This window comes from Aquila chrysaetos, chromosome 2 (genome assembly GCF_900496995.4).
Source record: "Aquila chrysaetos chrysaetos chromosome 2, bAquChr1.4, whole genome shotgun sequence".
NCBI classification, from domain to species: Eukaryota; Metazoa; Chordata; class Aves; order Accipitriformes; family Accipitridae; genus Aquila; species Aquila chrysaetos.
Window position 1 is genome coordinate 33,234,449 of NC_044005.1, and position 20,932 is coordinate 33,255,380.

The window sequence follows — 20,932 nt, forward strand, 5'->3', positions numbered from 1 at the left end:
CGCAGCTGCCGGCCTATGAGGCGCACTGTGTAACCCAGGTGACGCCGTATCACGGCGGGGACCCTCCCGGGGCGGGAGCCGGCCTCCACACACGCCCTCCCCGTCGTCGTCGTCGTCGTCGTCGTCGTCGCCGCCGCCGCCGCCGCCGTCGTCGTCGTCGCCGCCGTCGCCCCCCCCCCCCCGCCGCAGAGGTTAAACCACCCCCTCTGCTCCCCCCCAACGGCTCTTGCACTCGCGGCCCGTGATTGGCCATACGCTTCAATCCCAACCTCGCTCTCTTTTGTTCCGATTGGCTGGCTCTCCCGCCTGTCTTCGCAGGAAGCCCCGCCCTTCTCTTTTATGCCGGCCTCCCCCCCCCCCCCCGCCGCCTGTCCCTCGTCCTCGTCCACCCCCCCCCCCCCCGTACGTGCACCCCCTCCCACGGCTCTAACCTCTCCTGCCTTTTGGGTTTCTGCGGTGTAGCCGAGGGTGGCGGCCCCAGCCCGCGGCCGGTCGGCTGGCCAGCCAGTCAGTCGCCCGCCCGCCCGCCGGCGCGGCCGGCGGTGGTGCTGGGGCGAGAGCGGAGCAGCGCGGCACCGGCAGAGATCCCCCCTCTGCACCCCCGCGCACGCGAGCCCGTCAGTGAGGGAGGGCACGAGAGCCCGGGAGCGGCGGGCAGGCGAGCCGCAGCGCCAGGCGCGGCACTAGGGCAGGCAGGGACGGACGGGGGCTCGGAGGCAGCGTGAATCATCTCCCACTCGCTCCCTCGCCCACCATTTACACCGCTCGCTCGCTCGCTCCCTCCCTCCTTCTCCCCCTCCCTCCCTCCCTCCCTCCCCGCCGCCTCAGTCTCACTCGTTCTCTTCCCCTCCTCTCCTCTCCCACTCACTCCCTCCTCTCCTCTCCCACTCACTCCGTCCTCTCCTCCTCCCGTCTCACTCTTTTCACTCTTTCCCCTCCTCCTCCTCCCCTCTCCCCCTTTCTCTTCCCTCTCTCGCCCCCCTCGTTCCCCTGTCTCCCTTCTCCTCATCTCCTCCTGACACTGCACTGCAGCTGCTCCTCCAGCCCAGTCCTGCCCGCTTCCCTCCCTCCTTTCCCTTCCCTCCCCCCGGGTGCCAGATAAACAAGGCGCGCAGCATCCTCGACAATCCCGAGCTTAGCTCTACATTTTCGAAAAGGACAAGAGAACGGGACGAGCCCCCTCCCCTCCTCCTCCTCCCCCTTCCTCCTCCTCCTCCTCCCCCCTTCCCTCCCTGCCCCCCCCACCACAGAAGGGAAGAGACAATTCTCCTCCGAGCAGCAGCAAACATGATGGCGGCAGCTCCCATCCAGCAGAACGGGACCCACACCGGGGTTCCCATAGACCTGGACCCGCCGGACTCCCGGAAAAGACCGCTTGAAGCCCCCCCTGAAGCCGGCAGCACCAAGAGGACCAACACGGGCGGTGGGTATACCCTCTGTCACCTCCCCCCCGCCCAACCCACCCACCTCTCCGCTTCCCTACCTGCCTGCCTCCCCCCCTTCCCCCCCCCCAAACATTCCCATTTCTCTAATGTTATCATTCATCAAAATGGCGTCGGTTTTCAGCATCTACCAGTCTTTTTATTTAATATCCACGCTGGGCTGCACAGCCGTGACCCTACGGAGACTAGGAGGGAGCACAAGGGGCTTCCGCAGCCCAGCTATCTCCCTCGCCCGCTTAACGATGGGCGAAAATAAATGGCAGCTGGAAGGAGACGGCAAACGCACTTTCCTCCTTCCACATCCTCTGGGTCGCAAGTTGAATTTCAGCCTTGCCGTGCGTTTTCCTCCTCCTTGGCCTCACTTCTATTGTCAGCGCATACACGGCGTGCGTTCGCCGTGCTGGGGGCGAGGGCTGGCTGGTGGCGGGGGGAGTCGCCGCTCGGCTGCGGGGACTCGCTAGTTAACAGCCTGCTCTTCCTGGAGGAGATGAGTTATAACGGGACCAGCATCTCCGCTGTCCGTTTGCACTGGAGTCGTCATAACAATGCACCGAGGCAGAGGTGAATTTATTTGCCCAATATTGAGAGCAGCGTTCCGACTGTACGTAGTGCGTGGTTCAGCCAGCTATGTTGATACGGGTGGGCACGACTGTCACACACGGGCGCTTCTCGAGACGCTTATAGTCTCGGGTAGGAGAAGTAGGGTGGACTGGGATCGTCCCTTCCGCTTAGGGGGAAAAATAACAACTTTGTGAAACAGGTTTCCTGGTAAAAATCTTGATATCCATGCCAATGGGACGTTGCCTTAATTGCCGGGGAGAGCCTCAGTCTGGGGAAGCAGCGTACCCTTATTGCCTTGCACTTTCTCGGAGCCGGTTACGGAAGGTCCTTAGACTTCAGTGTAGCTGGGTTTAGCAGTGGGGTGAGAGCACGGACAATTGTGCAGTTGCCGAATCAGACCGGGAATCTTTTTTTCTTTTTCCCCTCCATTCATTCTGTGGATTTTTTTCCTGTTCCGATTGTGTGCTTTAAAGCTAGTGGTGGGTAGGGGACTGGCATTGTCCATCTCGTCACCTCTTAAGTGTATTTAAAATAAGTGACTTAGGCTTTTGATCAATTGGGAAAAATTCTTCTTAATGTCCTTTAATTAATGAGCTTAAAAGAGATCATTGTCGCTTAAGAAGTGCTAAAGGAATGCATCAGGATTACTTAGGCAAGTGATTCCATCCGCACCATGTTGAGTTGTTTTCTTGGCAGTGACTGAAATGCTTGGAATAAAACCCCACATTTTGGGTGGGTTATTTGGTAGCAGAGTAGTCGTTTTGCTCACTTAAGAAGAATGCAGGCAATAGCTAATTGCTATTCTCATGTGTTTGATAATGACAAACAAATAGCCCATCAGAATTTACAATTCGTTCCTTTTTAGTTTTGGCATTTCTTTTGCAGTATTTTCAAGCAAGGTTGTAGTTGTCACTAGGCACGTTTTTGTGCAGGGCTTTATTTTTTTCAAAGGGGTCCGATCATTTCTGCGTGCTGTGCTGCTTACCATTGGGAAAAAAAATTCACCTTTGAAATATAATTCGGATTTTATTCTTATTCTTTTACGGAATTAAGGAATCTATGTGGATTCTTTAATCTACTCAGAATAAACGAACGTATTTTAAAATGTCAAAGGCATAGTCTAAACATGTCTTGTAGAATGACGCAACTGGTTAGATGTAGATGCATGAATTGACTGGATGAGTTTAAAGATGTAACATTTTGTTTATTTGTGGGTCTGGGGAGGAAAAATCAAAGTTTGTAAGCCATATTAACCGTGCATATCTCAATTTTTCAGAGGATGGCCAGTATTTTCTAAAGGTCCTCATACCTAGTTATGCTGCTGGATCTATAATTGGGAAGGGAGGACAGACAATTGTTCAGTTGCAGAAAGAGACTGGGGCCACCATCAAGCTGTCTAAGTCCAAAGATTTTTACCCAGGTAGGTGCAAAAATTAGCCAATTCTTTATTTTTGAATCCCAAGGGATGTACGTACGTGTCGGTGTGTTTCATGTATTGACGACTAAGCTTCCAGCACAGCTGGAAGCATTATTTCTCAGAAAAGTATGTTGCAAAGTGCAACAGTGAATATCAATGTTCTGTCTGTCTTGGTGTATGGAATGGACTGGGCACTAACTGCTTGAAATATGTTTAAAGATGTTTAAAATGTTTCTGCAAAAGAGTATTTTTCATTAACATTTTGATTGCTTTGTTTTTTAGTTTTTTAAAAAAATAAAAATCTAGCTTTAAGGAACCAACCTGACAGCTGGCTTAAAAATAATTGTTCGTTTGAAGTTTCCAGACATTGTAATGACAATTAAGCTAGAATGAGTAAAAACGAGAGGCCGCCTCTTAAAGAATGGGCCATTTACTTTAAATCCATTATGTACCTTCTTTCTGCTTCACTGCTTTGTTCACTGGCTCTGGAGTGAAGTAAAGAGGACAAGTGCTGCTCTTTAGATATTCTTTATGTTATGTTTATCATGATGGTGGAAGAAAACTGTATTATGAAAGTGAAATAATTTGGATGAATAAAGAAATTAGTATTTTACATCAACTGCATTAATACACAAGAAAAGTTTTTAATATTTGCGTATAACAATAATAAATACCTGATTTAGCATTTCTCCTTTATAAGATTTCTGAAGAAGGAGCCTTACATAATGATATACAAGATTTTAGCTTCTGCAACTGAATAATCTTTTTTTTTTTCCCCCTAAAGATGAACAAATTAGCATTCTGTAATTGAACTTTGTTCTAGAGGACTTTTTAAAAACTGATGTGAAATAATATCATAGCTAACACTTTTTCTAGTGTTTTGATTTTGTTATTTTGAAGAATAACTGTTGATTTAGAATTGAGTTGACTAGTTCTTACTTACTTTTTTCTGTTGGAAAAAGAAGAGCTGCTTTGCATTTGATCTAGTTTAACAAGATGACTGAATTCTACAAAATAGTGAAAGTAGTTGGTGTGGATGTAAACAGAACACTAACATTGGAGCATCTAGCTTTCCTGTCCTCTAACTTTAGTGTCAGGCAGAAATGGATAATTTTTTATTAATGGAGAGATTGTGGTCTATTTACAATGATGATTTTTCGTGTGGAAATTTTAATGCACCTGTTGTACATTTCCTTAATGAATGTAGTTTATAATACTTAAATGTCAGATGTTAGTGATGCATGTAGATTTTCCCTGTTGAAAGGTACAGCTTATGAACTGATGCTTGTTGTCTTTGAGGGTTTTTTTTCTTTTTTACTTTTCTTTAGAAAGTTAGAAAAAATGATCCTTTATTTTGAAAGGTGTTAGGGTGGAAAAAAAAAAATCAATGTAGAATTGTGAAAACTCTTGGAAGAAATAAAAGCATTCAAAAGAGCCTGATTGCAGAATTAATAACATAATCTGGGTAAAGAGCCGCAACAGTAAATTAAATTCACTGTCAATAGATGAAAATGAAATAGATTTTCTGCATTATACATGAGGTGGTATCAGATATGCAAGGATGTTACAGAAAATTGGTGTTTATGAAGAATATTCCAAATACCAAATTACAAGCCTTTTCATTTTACTACAGTTTATTTACACTCACTTGGAAAGGACGCTCCAAGGATTAGATCTTTTGTTCAGTGCTCTACCACAGTTCTTCTGTTTCCTGATTAAATCAGAATTACATATTTTTTTGTGTAGCAAATTATAAAGATACAGCAGTAGCAGCAGAATAACCTTTGAAAAATAAAAATTAGCAAGCTAGAATGACATGAGTAAAAACATTTATGACATAAACATATTCTCTCTTAAAATCAGTAGTAAAAATATAAATAACTAGGGCAGGGAGGCTCAAGTAGTTTCACAGTAACAGGTGCAAATGAAGTTCCAGTTTGACTTCATACAGTCTGCTTTGAATTTGCAACCACGTTGTGTCGTATAGAAAATGAGTGTTGTAAGGAAGTTTGTGACTGACACCTGCTAAAGCATGGAATAGGGATGAGAAATAGATTCCAGTGTGGCTAGCTCTTGTTAGTCTTTCTGTTTGCGTTTGACCACCAGCCCATGGAATTTTCGGAGGTCCTGGCATTCCCTGAGCTGATGGCTTTTGGGTTTCTTCCAGACTCTCATGCTCATATAGCATTAGGGAATACAAATCATGTGAAATAGTTGCTATAAAGATACGGTTTATTTTTCTTATAAGGTTTCTTGAACAATTATTCTGTTTTCCCAATAAAAGTCATTTAGTCCGTACCTCTGATGCTTATAACTGTAAATGTATTTAATGTACATTTCGCTATGGAATGTTGTCTTGCCGAAGATTCTGTGAAACTTTTCTGTATTTCTGAAAAGTTTTAGCAGTCTGCGTAAGTTGCTGTTTGGAAAGGAGGAGGTTGGTTGTAATACAGAAGTCGTGAGTAGTTCTATGATCTAATAGTGTTCTTTTTTTTTTTTCCTCTGTGATATAGGACTTCAGTATGCAGACTGATTTCTGTTGGAATTATTTTTGTGCATCAAAAGGTGACATAATTACTGAAGAATTATATGACAGCTCTAATTACAAGAAATTGAAGGAAAAAACAGCTTTTCACTGAACATTTTAGTTTACAAAATAGGAAGCAGTATATAAGTACATTACTGTCCACTGCAGTCTTATTTTTTGAGTACAAAATTTATTGTTCTCTTTTCAGGTTACCGGCTGACTTTTTCTAATTGTCTGGACTTCTGCAATTTGACTTTGGTTATTGTGCTTAGATTATCTCTGATTCTTTTCTGTTCAGGCTTGTCCCCCTAGATTAGTGGAAATGAAATTAAAATGGCAAAATATGCCCTACTTTTAAACTAATAGGTGCTGATCCTTTCTGCAGAGAAGTACAGAGTGTGTATTGACTAGTAGGTTCTGGTCCAAAATTTAAATACAGACATAGCCATGCTACTTTAGTATTAATGAAGTGAACTTCATAAAGAAAGTGGCTGCTGTGGAGCTATTTTAATGTATGGTTTTTATTTTCAGTAATATAAAAGAGAGTCAGTATTTCTGTGGTATTAAGCTCTCATTGTCTTATCTCTCCATTCTGAATTATAGTGAGCGCTGGACTGAAAACTGCTCTGGACATGTGTATTTTTTCCATTGCGGATGCTGGCGCACACTCTCCTTTTCTTTCTCTCTCATGCAGTCTTGCTCTTTCTCTGCGTTCCCACCCCAGTCTCACACATACACACATGCACACACGCACAAAATTATGTTACATCACATCACGTTGTTTATTTTGCAACAGGATCTTGCCTGGTCTGAACTGGGTGCTTGAGTGAATTTGAGCTCGGTCAGTGTTTTTCAATTTATTGGAATATGAAGTCACATGTGTACTGAAATTAGATAATATTAAGAACAGAGATTAATAAAAACATAATTAAATGGGGATAAGGTTTTACTGCTTTTAACAATAGATTAGCTGTGTTGTTTTTATAGCAGATTTTTAATCAGTAGTGATCTAAATACTTGGAGAATACAAAAGGTGGGAGTTTCCTCCCCTGCCTCGTATTAACAGTGTATGAAGTGCTGTGTGGCTATGTTATGTTTTTACGAAGTGACTTGTATTTGAGATGTTTTGTGTTTGAAGATCAGATTTTTTTGAAACATTCATGTATTATGGGAGATAGTCTGGCTAATCTTTGTGCAAGTACCTTTTGAAAAGTCTCTTATTCTGACTCTTAAAAACCTTTCCAACACATTGAATGTTTAAGTAACAACTTTACAGGAATTTATAATTAATAAGTTCACTTACTAGTTTCATTACTCCTATTAAACTGTTAGGAAGGGGAAAGGTATAATATGTCAAGCTTGAGTCACCATTATTATTTCCTTTATATAATAAAGGAATTGTCATGTTAATTTATAACTCTTAAAAATAACCTAAAGTCTAGTAGGGAAAAGAATCTGTTTTAAAAATCAACACTTGAAATAATATCAAAGTGAAATACTGCTTTTTCAGCTATGGAAGAGAAAAAAGAGTAATGGAGTTAGAAGCGAGAATGGTGTTAGTTATTAGTTGTCTGTTGTCATGGTTCCTTGAAGGTGGTTTGTCATACATCAATAAATGCATCTCACTTTTATTCTTGATACTTCTAATTTTTTCTGAAGTGTTAACATTAGCTGATTAGAGACTTCATAAATATATATCTAAGATTTTCAGATTCTTTTGTAAACATTTACTTACATGAGTAACTTTGGGGATAATGGGACTGAGGAAATGACTAAATAGTGAGTAGAGATTTCAGAGCTGTGTAGGTTTGTAAAGTAATCACTGGAATCACTGATCTTTCTACTAGTTTAAAAAAAAAAAAAAAAAGACCAACCACCAAAAACCCCCAAGTGTTGATTGCCAGCTGTTCAGAGAGATAATTCTCAGTTGGACAGTTGTCTGTTGCCTGGTTACTGGAACAGAATAAAAAAAAGTTGGCTTGTTAGCCAGCAGATCCTTAGTATTTTACATTTAAAAGGAAGCTGAAACTGAATATGTAACTTGGTATGATCTTGAGATTGTTACATATCTAACTTGCCCAGTGTATCATTGCTTAGCAGCTTCTCATTTGGTAGGCTTAGAGAAATTTTGAGTGGAAGTTTAAGTAGAAATTTTGCACTGATTTCTTCTTCTGTAGGGACTTACTTATGTTAATGAGTGAATAAACTTTGACGTAGTAAATGGCTTTGGCTTGCACGAAAGTGCTGTGGTTTTGTCTTGTATAAGAAAGGTTTAAAACAACTTGTGATAGATTTGGAATGGTTAGTCTAACTTTAGTAAATGATACAAACTAACCATATGTGCACTTGGTTGGCAAAATAAAGAACAAAGTGAGGATGGCTGTTATCACAGGGAAATGCCTTATTTAATCATTTTCAACCTTTAACTGTGATTGCTTTTGACTAGTTTTCAATATAATTGAAAACCAAATGATTCTCGGTAATTAGAAAGCTTATGTAGGTGAAAGTCCTTCTAATAACAGTGTGGTTTTTTGATGAAGTTGAGATTTCTGTAAAGCAGTTATTCATTAAGAATATCTATTTTCTGGACTAATGCACTCTGGAAAAAAAAAAAAACCAACAAACAAACCTAAAAAAATAGCCGAAGTTGGTATGCACTGAAAATGTTAAAATTTCCTCTTTCACAAAGTTTTAAATTTCCATACAATACTTTGATGGTATTTTGCAGATAGATCAAAATTTTAATGGATGTTTGTCAGAACGTAGGTCTTGGAGCTACTATTTTAAAAATATAAACAGGGAATGTCTTGAGTCTCTTAACTGTTTTCCTCTTCTCCCTTGTGCAGTAAAAGAAACATGTTTTTGCTTTTCTTAATGGGTGTAACCTGTAACAAGCAATGCCTTTTTCAAATACTTTTTGATCTTGTTTGTTCTTTAATTAATTGCAGTAACTTAGATACTATCATCAGTAGTTGACCACAGAATTTATTTCGTCAGTGATCAGTAGCTTTTTGGCCAGGGGAGAAAACCTTGGATTTAGTGAATTTGTCAGACTGGCTTTTAGAAATGGAGCATAGAGGGATTTGGGTGGAGGGCTTGTGCCTGATTACTGTCTCATTTCTGTCTTTGGACAGAGCTCTAGCATAAAGTTAGGCAACATCTGTAAAGTTTTGACTGGCAAACATATCGTTGCAAATTGCAGCAGGTGCAGTCAGCGTTGCAGTCTGTCTTAAAAAGAGGTTAGTTTGGTTTTTAGCATTTTTCAGTAGGCCAGTGGGAGTTAATGACTTGGTGAGGAGTATGGTAGTTGTCAGTTGTCCAGTGTTGGAATGCTGCAGGTAATTGGGCTGGACTGGTGAGAGCTGTGGCAGTGTGCTTCTCACGTTGCACTGCAGCTGCTGTTGATCTTAATTAATCTGACCCTCAGAGGCTGCAGTGTCATAGTATAAAATGCAATACATACTAGAAATGGAAAGGCTGCTTTTTGACTCTTGTTGATGGTAGTGCTTCTTGGTAGGCCTTTTGGTTTTCTAATTGTATTTGTTTGACACTAACATAAAATTCTTAATGTACTTCAATCTAAAACTGTAATACATTTTTGCTGTTTATTAAATGTATCTGTTAAGTAATGAGGCTGATGAACATGTTTTTGAAATGTCACTTATAATGGACTTAGCAAAAATATTTGTGTTTATTCTGACAATAAATACAATTGTCTGTAAATGAGAAGAGTTGTATTGTTTGTGTCTGGTGTGAATTTCTGGTGTACTGTAGTATGCTGTGTTAATGGGGTACGCTTGGTGCTTGTGCCGGCTAGCTCAGAGTTGTGATTCTTTTAAGGATTTCTAGTAACATGGACACATGTGAAATTGAGAGCTGGTATTTGGTAGTTGGAATACATGAGTGTGCTGTTCATGTGCGAGGCTATTAATTTACTGTAGGTATACTAATATCTTCTGCCTAACTGCATGACATGGCTTTAGGAGACTATGAGGTTCCTTACGTTCACTGGTATTCAGGGAGATTCTGTCTTTCTGTCCCCCAAAGGAAACATCAAACCAGAGTTTAGCCTAGAGATCTTTTAAATGTTGCATTACAGACATGTAAGGTTCTATTCCATCCTATTTTTGTTTTGATTTTATTGCATCCCAATTTGTGACTATTCATAGCATTATAAGGATTAACTGCATTGCTTGTATTTTAATTTAAAAATAGAGAAATGATTGTCAGAATACTGTTTTAAATTTGCCGTATATTTAATAGACATATTAAATATTTTAATACATAATAAAATTACAATAATCTAAATTCCCATCCCCCATATTAACTTGTTTTCACTTTAACATATTAGATAATTAACTATGGTTGAATCTGATTGGGGTTTACTTAATATTAAATGTGCTGTTCTTGATTATCGCTAAGCATTAAAATTCATTTGCAATTACTTAACTGGTCTGAATGAAATGTCAGTTTAAGGCAGTATTTGGAAACTGGAAGTTTCCAAATGGAAACTATGGAAGTTTCTATGGATTGCTATGGTTTCTATGGAAGTCAACTCCCAACTGTACTATGCTAACATGCCTTTGTAACTTCAAATATGAATTTATCACTCTTTTGCTTGAGCTAGTTATGAGCAATACTATTGTGCGTTGCTCTTCTCGACTTCTGAATTGAAATAAATTTTGTGTAAGGTTTGAGTGTTCTGCATAATTGATGGACAAAATTAAGTCTCCTTCGTGAAAGGCCAGAGAACGTAGGCTGATGTATGAAGTAGCTCATATAAATAACTAGATGTGACCAGATAGCACTTGAAAGAATAGTGTATTAGGGACCAGGTTTAAAGTTATATGTTGGTGACATAAATGATCTGGGGTCAGATCCCTTGTAAGTGAGGAAGAGACACCCTTGTCAACTTAAGTATATGAAAGTGATAATGTAACATTAGCATTTGTTGGATATAAAGAAGCATGAATCTCAGACAAAATTTCATATTTGCCTGGTCTTCTAGGTTTTGATTGTGAAAAGACTAAACATCTGTTTTTCATCATTGATCTCTCACTGCATCCTGCAGGGCCTGTCATCTCAGCATTGACAGGATCAGATGAAAAATACAATCGATGTGTTGACATTTTTTTGACAATCACTCAGGTAAGATTACTTGTTATACAGAACTACAGTGAAATTCATGGCTGCTGCTAATGTTTCACCAGTTGGAGCCTTTGCATTCTCAATCATTAATTAAATTAGATACTGAGGTTCTCTGCATGTTCCCTTGTTTCTATTTTAAAAGCACTTTTTGTGCCTTGCTCAGTGCCATTTAACTCTCTTGTAATTTCCCACATAAAGAGCTTCACACATTTGTACTATTTTCCCCCACTTCATCGAGTGGCACCTGTTTGCTTGAAGCAAGAACCATAGTGCACACCTCCAAAGGTCTTGGAAGATTTGTATGTACATGTATTTTATTTTATTTTCAAGTAGTGACTTTAGTTCTTTTTTGATTCTTCATTGGCAATATAGGGAAGAAAATTCTATGTAGAGAACTAGATAATCAGAGGCAGCAGTAATTTATCATCTTCCTAGTGTGTTCTAAAATCCGATTTTCAAAGTGTACATGAAAAATTACAAATATTTAACTGAATATACAACTGTGGAGTCTTTATTTTTATAACATAAATTATTGAAAATATTTATATGAAGTCATGTACTGGAAAAGTAGGAAATGGCACGTGTCCATTCAGTTGGCTTTGTTGAGCATCCAGTGTGCTTAGAGAATCAAAATTGTATCAGAGTGTATTCCCAAAGAGTTGGGCAATGAAATATCATGGCTTTGAAGGAAAACGGGAGAAGACCAGTTGGCCCATGTGCTGAGTTGGAGCTTGATCTAGCTGAGGTTTACATTTTGTCCCCATCTGTAATCTGGCATTGGGAAATGCCAGAGTGTAGGTAGGATAGTGTATAGTAGTAGTAGCAGCAGCAGCAATTCAGGTGCTGCAGCAGATACTGTTTTGGCAGTGATATTGAACTGGAGTTATAGAATATTTATGTTTTATTGTAATCTGGCAGCTACCAACAGTTTTCCTGAGGAACACAAAAAAAAAAAAAGGGAAATAGGTGGCTTTTTTAGCAGCGTATTGACCTGGATTTGAAGAAAACTTCTGTGGAACAAGAGGGGCTCTTCTGTCATTCTGTCTGTGCTGAGTTTCAAAGGTCTGCAATGAAACTCTGCTACTGGATGCCTTAAAGCTTTATAAAAATGATTTGTTGCAATGAGAAGTGTTAGACATAGAACATGTATGGGGTTTGTTTTCTGTCTTGCATGTGTGTGCACACTTCATTCTTTGTATGTCTTCTACTTAACTGTATTAGATGAACACTTGGCAGCTCTGTCAATCTAAAGTAAAAATTGGATTCCCCAGGAACTCCTTGTAATTATATCACTTCCCAATTTCTGCACGCAGTGCAGTACACCTAAGTCTGCCAGTTCTTGTTGTGATTACTCTTCCTCATTCCTCAAGCAGCATATAATTTCTAGCATAGTGAGATGCTTAAAAAAAAAAAAATAAAATAAGGAAGTGTTAACTTTACAAAGATTTTTTTTTTTTTTTCTTTTTCAGGGATATAAGTTTTTGTGTTTTTGTTTAGTTAGTAATGCCAAGTGTTCATCTAGTATTTGCACTGCTTTTAACAATAATAAAATACATACTTTATAATTTTATAAGCTGTCTAGTTCTGTATGGATCTACATCTATGACTAGCTGTTCTAGTAAGTGCCAACATGATACATAAAATGAATAAATTCTTTTTTTTCTGATTAATTGATCCCAAATAACCAGAAAAAAGATGGGGCAATTTTGTGCTATGAGCAGGTAAACTCTTAGGATTGGACAGGAAAGAGCCTCTATAAAAAGGAAGTTACCTTGTGTAGCCAGCAGCTCTTCATTTTACTTGAGTTCATCATGATTTCTTTCCCTGAATAACTAGTATTCAGAAGAAGGAAAAAAAATCGTTCCTCAGCCAGATTTTAAATCAGGTTGTTAAAAACAATATTTTTAAGGGTATGTAGAAATCCACATGTAATTGGTAGCCTCAGAGCTTTAGTCTTGCATGTTCTTGATGAGAAAATCAATGAAATAGGCGGCTATATTTGTCCTCCTTTAGCTTTCCTGTACCTTTTAAAAACAACCCCCTCTCAGTTTATGCAAATGTTTTATAACCTTCTAGTCTTAGAGACATAGAGTGGATAGTGGTAGCAAGGTCAGTGTTTGAATTAAATATTTATACCTAGTTAATTTTAATTTTTATTTCAATTTTTAAATGGTACTTTGTTGATTAGTAACTAATCATTTTCTTGTTTCTGTATTATCTTTTCCAGTGGATCATGTTTTTGATAGTACTTACTATTTGAAAGAATGTGGGTTTTTGTGTTCAGAAGTAGTTCCAGTTCTGTCCTTCACACTTAATTAGCTTAGCACTTTCTGATTTGGAGGGTGCAGACATGAAAAGGGCACAAAATTTAGTCATCCGTAATTGTAAAATAAGTACCTGGATTTTTCCTTTCTCCAACACACATGCATATGCTCATAATGAGGAAAAATAAACTCCTTGTTGTTTATCCACTTTTTGTCCTTTTTTGATGGAATATCTTAATATGGTGCTTAAATGACTACCATGTTTTCAGTGTTGGCTAGTCCAGGAACTTAAGTTTCATCATGTGCAAAATTCTTTTCATGTGTTTTCTTTTGTAAAGATGTCTCTGCTTGTAAATTTTGGCAGCTTTGTATTGGCTGTCTGAAGATCATTGATTTTTTTTTTCATTATTTATTTAAGTATTTGGCTTTTTACTAGAATGGCCAGTTCTGTTTTGGGTGCCTTGTTTCTCCCAATACAAACTTTCAGAAGTGATGACAACAGTTTACTGAGGGTTATGGTATTTCAACTGCAATTAAAATTTAATGACCTTTTCCTAAAAATATGCATATAGTTAAATGAGCTCTGAAGATAATGCAGGGATTTTTTTCTGTGATATTTTATTGCATAGGAGATCAGAATAGGTGATTGTAATGCTCTCGGTAGCGGTAAGCATGAAGGTGTCTTAATTTGGGTGGCTTTTCCCTGTCAAAGATTCTATGAAGCCACAACTAAGAAAGCATGCAGGGCTTTTGGTGTAAACTAGTGTATGTTAGTAGTACTGGTTCTGTGTGATGAGGTTTTCATATTGTGAAGTATGCTTACTTGGGAGGTGCAGATAAGCTGATGATGGCTATCTGATATTCAAGTCAAGTGTGCTTAAAACTAAAAGTATTTCAGAAACTAATATAAATTTCATATTTGTAGTATGACTTACTTCAGTAGGTCTAGAAAGAGCTGTAATGTTCCAGTGCTAATTTAGAGGTAAAAGTGCTATTAGTAGTTATCTACTGAATTGTAATGCAGTTTATTGGCAAATCAAGGGAGAATGATGGTGTGTTTTATATGAAGTGATATCAGTTTACAAAGAAACAGATGTGTGAACTGTAGTGTGGATTCAGATCCATAGATATTCTGGAATCCTTGTAGGTAAGTCTCTATGTAGACGGAAAGACCAAGATACCTTAGGACATTTGAGTAGACTTTATCTCTCCGTACTGAATAATTTTTAAAGTTTCACTCTGCTTTAAGCAGGTTCTGTTGTGTTAATCCCTTTAGGGTGCAGCAGTTTTCACATAGCATTTAAATGCTGGATTCTAAGGGGATTATCACTTCCCCAATTTCTTTTTCCCTTGCTCAAAAGCAAAAGATGGTTTTCATATTGGATTTCTGTATAGATGTTTCTTCTGGGTAGAAATAACTTACTGGTGTTATCTGCTTCAAGGTGTGGGATGTCCCCTATGTTTGTCCCCTTCCATGGGGCAAATTGAGGAATCTTGCTGAACAGGCCATCTTACAAATGCTGAAGATAGTTAGAAAGATATATTTCATTCAAAAAATTACTATGTGTTTGCTGCTTATTTGGGAAAAAGGCAATGATTCAATCTCAACAAGTATTTAATTTCAATTTTTAATCTCCAAGTTATTTTTTAGAGCTCTAAGTTTTCCTTCTACAAACCTTTAAATTCTGAATCTCAGAATAGTAGTTCAGCATGTTCTAAGTGCTGGAGAATTTGTAGTTTATTTCATAAGCAGTTTAACATGCATATTTTTTTACTTCCACTTTTATACTTGATATTCAGAATGGAAATTCTGCCAGTAAATTATAACCATCACTCTGAATTTAGATTTTGTGTTAAGTAAAACTTCCCATTTTTAGATAGGGTGAAGATTTTTGGAAGTAATCAAAATCTGACAAATTGTTTCCCATTCTTTGTGTTGCTTGAGATCCAATATTGTACTGAAGTTGAGCATTTCTTGAAGTTGTCCAAACTTTTTATATATGCGGGTCAGTAAAGTGAGGTACAGTTCTTCCATCTTTCCACTGCTGATGTTCTATTACTTTCAGCAAAAAGGAATACAAATTCTTTTTCTTGTCCCTTAAGCATAAGGGCTGAAAATGAGAATTTCTTTCCTGTTTGCCACTGCCTCCCAGGAAAGTGAGTGGAGACACTCCTACAAAGTAGAATTACCAGCAGATTCTGTATACAAACATTAATTCAGGTAAGTACTGAATTCATGCAAGGTGGAGTATGTATCCAGTCTACAAAGTCCCATATTGGTGTGTTTTCACATAGGTATAAATTTGTATATGATTCCAATTTAGGTCTTTTGGTAAAAGACTTCTTTCTTTCTAAGGGTGTTCCTTTTTTCTAGCAACGGAATGTATTTTTTCCTGGTGCTTCTCTAGGGTAGTGAACATTTACTACTGCCTTTTTCTCTGAGGAGGGATGTGTTCTCACCATTTTCTAGCCTCGCAAACAATTGTAATTGAACTTTTCTCAGCTGGATAGAGCTGCTTGAATCTGTATTTGGAGGTGTCTTTCTTCCTACATTCTATTTTAACATAATCAAGTAAATGATGAATACAGAAATAACGCATGTGCTTTGGTGAGGAACATGTACGATGCCTTTTCAGTTGAAAACAGATGTTTATCAAAAATAGGTATATAATACAGATTATCAGTATGAACTTGCCAAATTCTCCCGTTTTGGGATAAGAGTTTTATAGCCTTTTCTTTTAGTTCATAGTCTCTTTGCAAGAAAATTCACATTGTTTTAAAAGTTTCTTTCAATTTTTAATGCAGAAATGCAGCCCTTTGCTAATGCCAAAAGCAGGACAAATGATAAAAACTTAGTGCATATAATCAGTAGTGTTTTGTAATTATCTTATTCTTTGACTTGCTTAAAAATGTGGCCAGATTTTCTGATATTAAAAGAATGATTCTGTGTCTTTATAGACTGGCTTTTTAATATATTAGTAAATCTGTTCAGTAATTCCACGTAGGAAAATACTGGCTTTATGTTAATGTATTCCAGTCTTGCTAAAAGGTCCATTTTAACAGAAGAGTTAGATCTAATCCAGATTCAGTTACAAATCCTCTTCAAACTAAACATTTTCTAGAATCTGTTTCCATTTGCAAATAACTGCTCTTGTTACAAGCATTACATTTTTTCTTTTGTTCCAACATTCTTGTTTTATTTTAGATTTGAAAGGTGGAAATAAAAATTTGTGAAGTGTGGAACTGACTGCATTGTCAAAAATTATCTAAACAATTAGCGGGAAGGATTCTGTAGTTAAAGTTCTAATCTGAAATGTTAAAAGGCACAGGTAAACTGTAGAAAAATATATTCTAAGGAAATATTGGCATTTTGACTTAAAACAATAATCATGAAGTCAAATTGTCCTATTTTTGTGTATTACATAAAATGTTTTGACTCATCTTTTGGAAGGATTATTTGGACTTTGGATCAGGGAGGAGACTGATGGGGTATGTATGGAAGAAATCAAATATATGCATCATTCTGCTTTTCTGTAAGGAAAAAAAGTTGGAATACTTAAGGTTTTCCTGTGTTCTGGATAGTCCAGTTGTTTACACAACCCTTTATTATTTAAAAAATCCTGCCCTGATTTGTTCATTGAAAATTAAAATCTAAGAAAAGTTTTGGTTTAGTGTTCAAATTCTAACGCCTTTCAAATTTTTTCAGCAAAAACTTAAACATTTTTGCATGTGTTTCATTTTGAGGTTAATAGAAACGTTCTGTAAAGGTAGTTGCGGACTCAAGGACTTGATGCTCATTTAAAAACAAATGGGAAAAAAAATGGGGAGGCACTATTAAACTCTTGTATATTTGTATTTATAATGTAATATGTATTTTTAGAATAAGACAGTATGTTCAAGTATATCTTGATATTGTCTGCTTTCTGTTGAAATTATCAAAAAATCCCATCTACAGTTTGCGAGAACTGAGGGAGACAGTGGAAAATGCAGTTGATAACTGAGTGGCATATCTTTACATTTATTCTGTACTCCTGAACAAAAACCAGAAGTATTTGGAATGGCTGCTGCGTAGTTATTTGGCTACTAAGGTTTTAACTGTTTGTTTCCATGCACATTTTGATTTTATTGTATAAAAATACGTGGTCCTGTTTGAGTTGCAAAAGCAGAGATTAAGATTATGTAATTTCTCATGGTAATTATGTGTGAGCTCTTTGCTTATTTACGGAAAGAAACATTAAAAAAAAGAAATCCCTCTGAACAGCTGAAGTGACACCAACCACCAGCTGTGGAATCTGAAATCAAAGATTTTAGGGCATGATTTGTATTGAACTGCAATTAGAATGTATGATTCTGCAATAGCAATTGTTCTGAGTGAGGTCAAATTGCACATGAAGAAGGAACACAAGTGAGGTCTGTCTTCACTGCAACTGATGTCTGCACACGTGCTATTTCATAGTATTTTTTAATCACATGCAAAACTGGGAGAATGACTAATTTGATTGTTTTATTTGTCCATTGTCAGTTAAGACTTAGTATGTCAATAGGTGAATTAAAGACTTGAAAGGGGAAAATAAAAATTGAAAATACTATCTTTGAGAAACTTATTTTTAGTATTCATTTTGCACCTTAAAATTTTACTAATAAGAAAGCTAAATCATTACTAAAACATTAGAGACTTTTTCTAATGTATTTTTTCTCTTTTTTTACATGTAGTGTACTGCATGTTAAAAATACAGTATTGACCTACTGCTATTGTAAAAGACAGCATTTTCTGTTTTCAGATAGAGTGCATTTTGACACATTGTTTAAAAACTAGAACAGCTCTGCATATGAAAACACAAACTGTGATAATTAGATAGATATGCCATATGTGATAGTTTAAGTTGGCATATATCTCAAATGGCATGTTTAATGTAATGTATTACTGGAATTCGTAATTTTAGAGCTGAAAGCTGTTAATTCTTTTATACTGACTTCTCATGAACCTGTAGGTAATGATGGCAGACCTTTTTCTTTGCAAAGCCCTGCTTCTGAGAACTTAAAACATAGTTATAAGCTGCTGTATTTTTAGTGGAATATTTGACTTGTGTGTATTCCCATAATATTGTAGGTGTTTCTGACTACTCAGATTTCTGTAACTTTTTTTTAATAATGATACAGTTAGCATTGAGGGATGGTCAGAATGCTGTAATAAAATGTCTGTAATGAGGAAAGAAGGAAGATCTGTTTTTTCCACATAGCCTGTTTTTCTCAGTGCAGAACTTCCCTCACTTTTTAAGTTAAGGCAAAAAATATTGTCAACCCTAAGCACTTGAGAATTGTTAATGGTGGCTAAAGTCCTCACACCTGGCCTTTCCACACTGTGCAGCTAGACAGAAATCACTGGTCACACGACAGAAATGTCAAGGGAGGAAAACAAGACTTCCGAGTACAACTGGGTAGGGTTGGGATGGAGTTAAATTTTTTTTTCACAGCAGCTTGTATGGTGCTAGGTTTTAGATTTGTGACCAAAAAAGCATTGACAACATGCTCATATTTTAGCTGTTGCTGAAGAGTGTTTGCACAGTGGCAAGGCCTTCTCTGTTTCTGACTCTGCCCACCTCCCCAGTGAGAGATTGAGCCTGCACAAGGAGTTGAGAGGGGACATGGCCAGGCAGATGACCTCAGCTGACTAAAGCTATTCCATGCCATATAACGTTGTCCTAGCAACAAAATGGAGGGGAGGGGGTTTTAGATAGTGTTTTTCTTTGAGAGTAGCTGGGCAGTGGTCTACCTGTGGGATGTGGTGAGTGATTGCCTTTGCATCACTTTTTTTTTTTTTTTTTTTTTCCTTCTTCTACTTTTCCTTCACTTAAACTATTTTTATCTTGACCCATGATTTTTCTTGCTTTTGCTCTTCCTATTTTCTTCCCCCATCCTGCTGGGGGCATGGCGGGGGGTGGTGAGTGAGCAACTTTGTGGGTTTAGCTGCTAGCCACGGTGAGCCCACCACAGGGATTACTAACCTTTTTATGTTGTGTAAACATTTTGCCTTTCTAAAAATGTAGGGGGGAAAACCCCCAAACTTCACTAAATTTTGTCTTGGTATACTGGCAGACACTGCTAAGAGTTATAGAAATTAATTGAGTTTACAGCTCTGGATGCTGGTTAGGTCCTCATCCGTGTTCCCTTACATACATCATTCTTGGGGTGCTTCTACGTTGAGTGTTCAAAAGGAACATAGCATAGAAGGCAACTGAGGAGTCTTTTGGGAAGCTAATTCAAGTGAATTGTTAGAAAGTAGGTGTGGAAAGGACCTCATGGGTTAGGGAATCCAGTTCCCTGCTGTCCTTCCAGACAAACCCATAAAATTTCATAATCCTAGCCCTTTCAAGGCCTTCCCCCTGCCCCAAAATTGAGGTGTTGCTGCCAGTTCCAAGCTCCCCCACAAGAGAAATGCAACAGAAAATCTCTGAAGCATCTTTACGCACCAAGGAGATGTCCTAAATGAAGTAGGATGAGGATGACAAAGGAAAATGTACCCTATGAGCTTGGTGCCTATTTGTATGAGACTATTCAAACAAGCTGGTGGGAAGGTAAAGCTTTTATAGCTGAGTAAAGGGGCTGTTTCTTTTTCCTTCATAAGGTAAATGTAATTTAGTTAATGAAAAGATGTGCTATCCTTTTTTGACAGAACTGTCAATGGGACATCATACTCATACAATCCTGCTCTTGAGTCATTAAGTCCAATTCCATCTTTTTGCAGGTAGCTATAATTCATAATCCTAGCCTATGGAAGTGCTTTTTAAGACAAATAGGAACTTCTGAAATGGTATGATTTCATTAGCACTGGGATTTGCTGCTCACACAGTAACCTTTATTCCTAAAGTATGCATGACTCCTTTCAGAAAAAACTCATATTAAGCTAACTTTTTAGCTTTGACAAGTTCTAATTTAAGAGTCGAGTGACTCCAAGCATGGTGTCGTGTGAATATCTGGTCAAGTTCATAAATTAATAATGTGTGAGTTGAAAATTAGTTTGGTTGGTAATGAAAACTGTGTTGAAATTAAACATGGCCTTCTAGGCAGATCAGTATTACCTTTAAACCAACGATGCTTTCTGCTAATTTGCACGAGATTGTGTTTATATTTTCATTCATGTTCTGTACGCTCCTCAGACATTTTCAGGCTGGATTCCCTTCTATGGTTTTTTTATCATAATAAAAAGTTGCATATGAAAAGTGCAGCCAGTTGTCTCTGCCCTCCCCAAGCCTAAACCAAAAGAATGAAATTTCAAAGTCAAGTAGGTGAAAGCCTTCAGATTTTTAATTTCCTGTTGTTAATTGTATCTCTTTTGTACATGGAAAAGCTGTGGAAATAGGTGTATAACCTTGTAACTAGATGCTAAGACAGGTGTATGTGAACAGATTGGTGAGGAGGAGAGGAGTGTTTAGTAGACAGGATGTTTGAAGAGCCTTGCCTTGTTCAGCTCTTTTACTGTCATTGACTGTAGCTACTCTGTAACCTCTCAGTGATTGCTTCTATGGTACCTACTACTGCCGCTGCTTTGGCAACATGGGTGGGGGGGTTTTAC

General features: G+C 38.2%; 1 protein-coding gene across 4 annotated transcripts in view; it reads left to right on the forward strand.

Annotated features, from left to right (window-relative positions):
* The first annotated feature begins 942 nt into the window (after window positions 1–942).
* Window positions 943–20,932, forward strand: part of NOVA1 (NOVA alternative splicing regulator 1) — a 157,240-nt gene continuing 137,250 nt past the window's right edge. For 2 of the 4 annotated variants that reach the window (XM_030034336.2, XM_030034345.2), the window contains exon 1: window positions 3,324–3,423. Coding sequence is in view for 2 of the 4 variants with exons in the window: in XM_030034326.2 (XP_029890186.1) it covers window positions 1,288–1,423; window positions 3,280–3,423 (280 nt within the window). In the remaining 2 variants the exon portion in view is untranslated. Of the gene's footprint in view, window positions 1,424–3,279; window positions 3,424–20,932 lie in introns of those variants that run through there. The other 2 variants (XM_030034326.2, XM_030034323.2) reach the window with 2 other exon arrangements.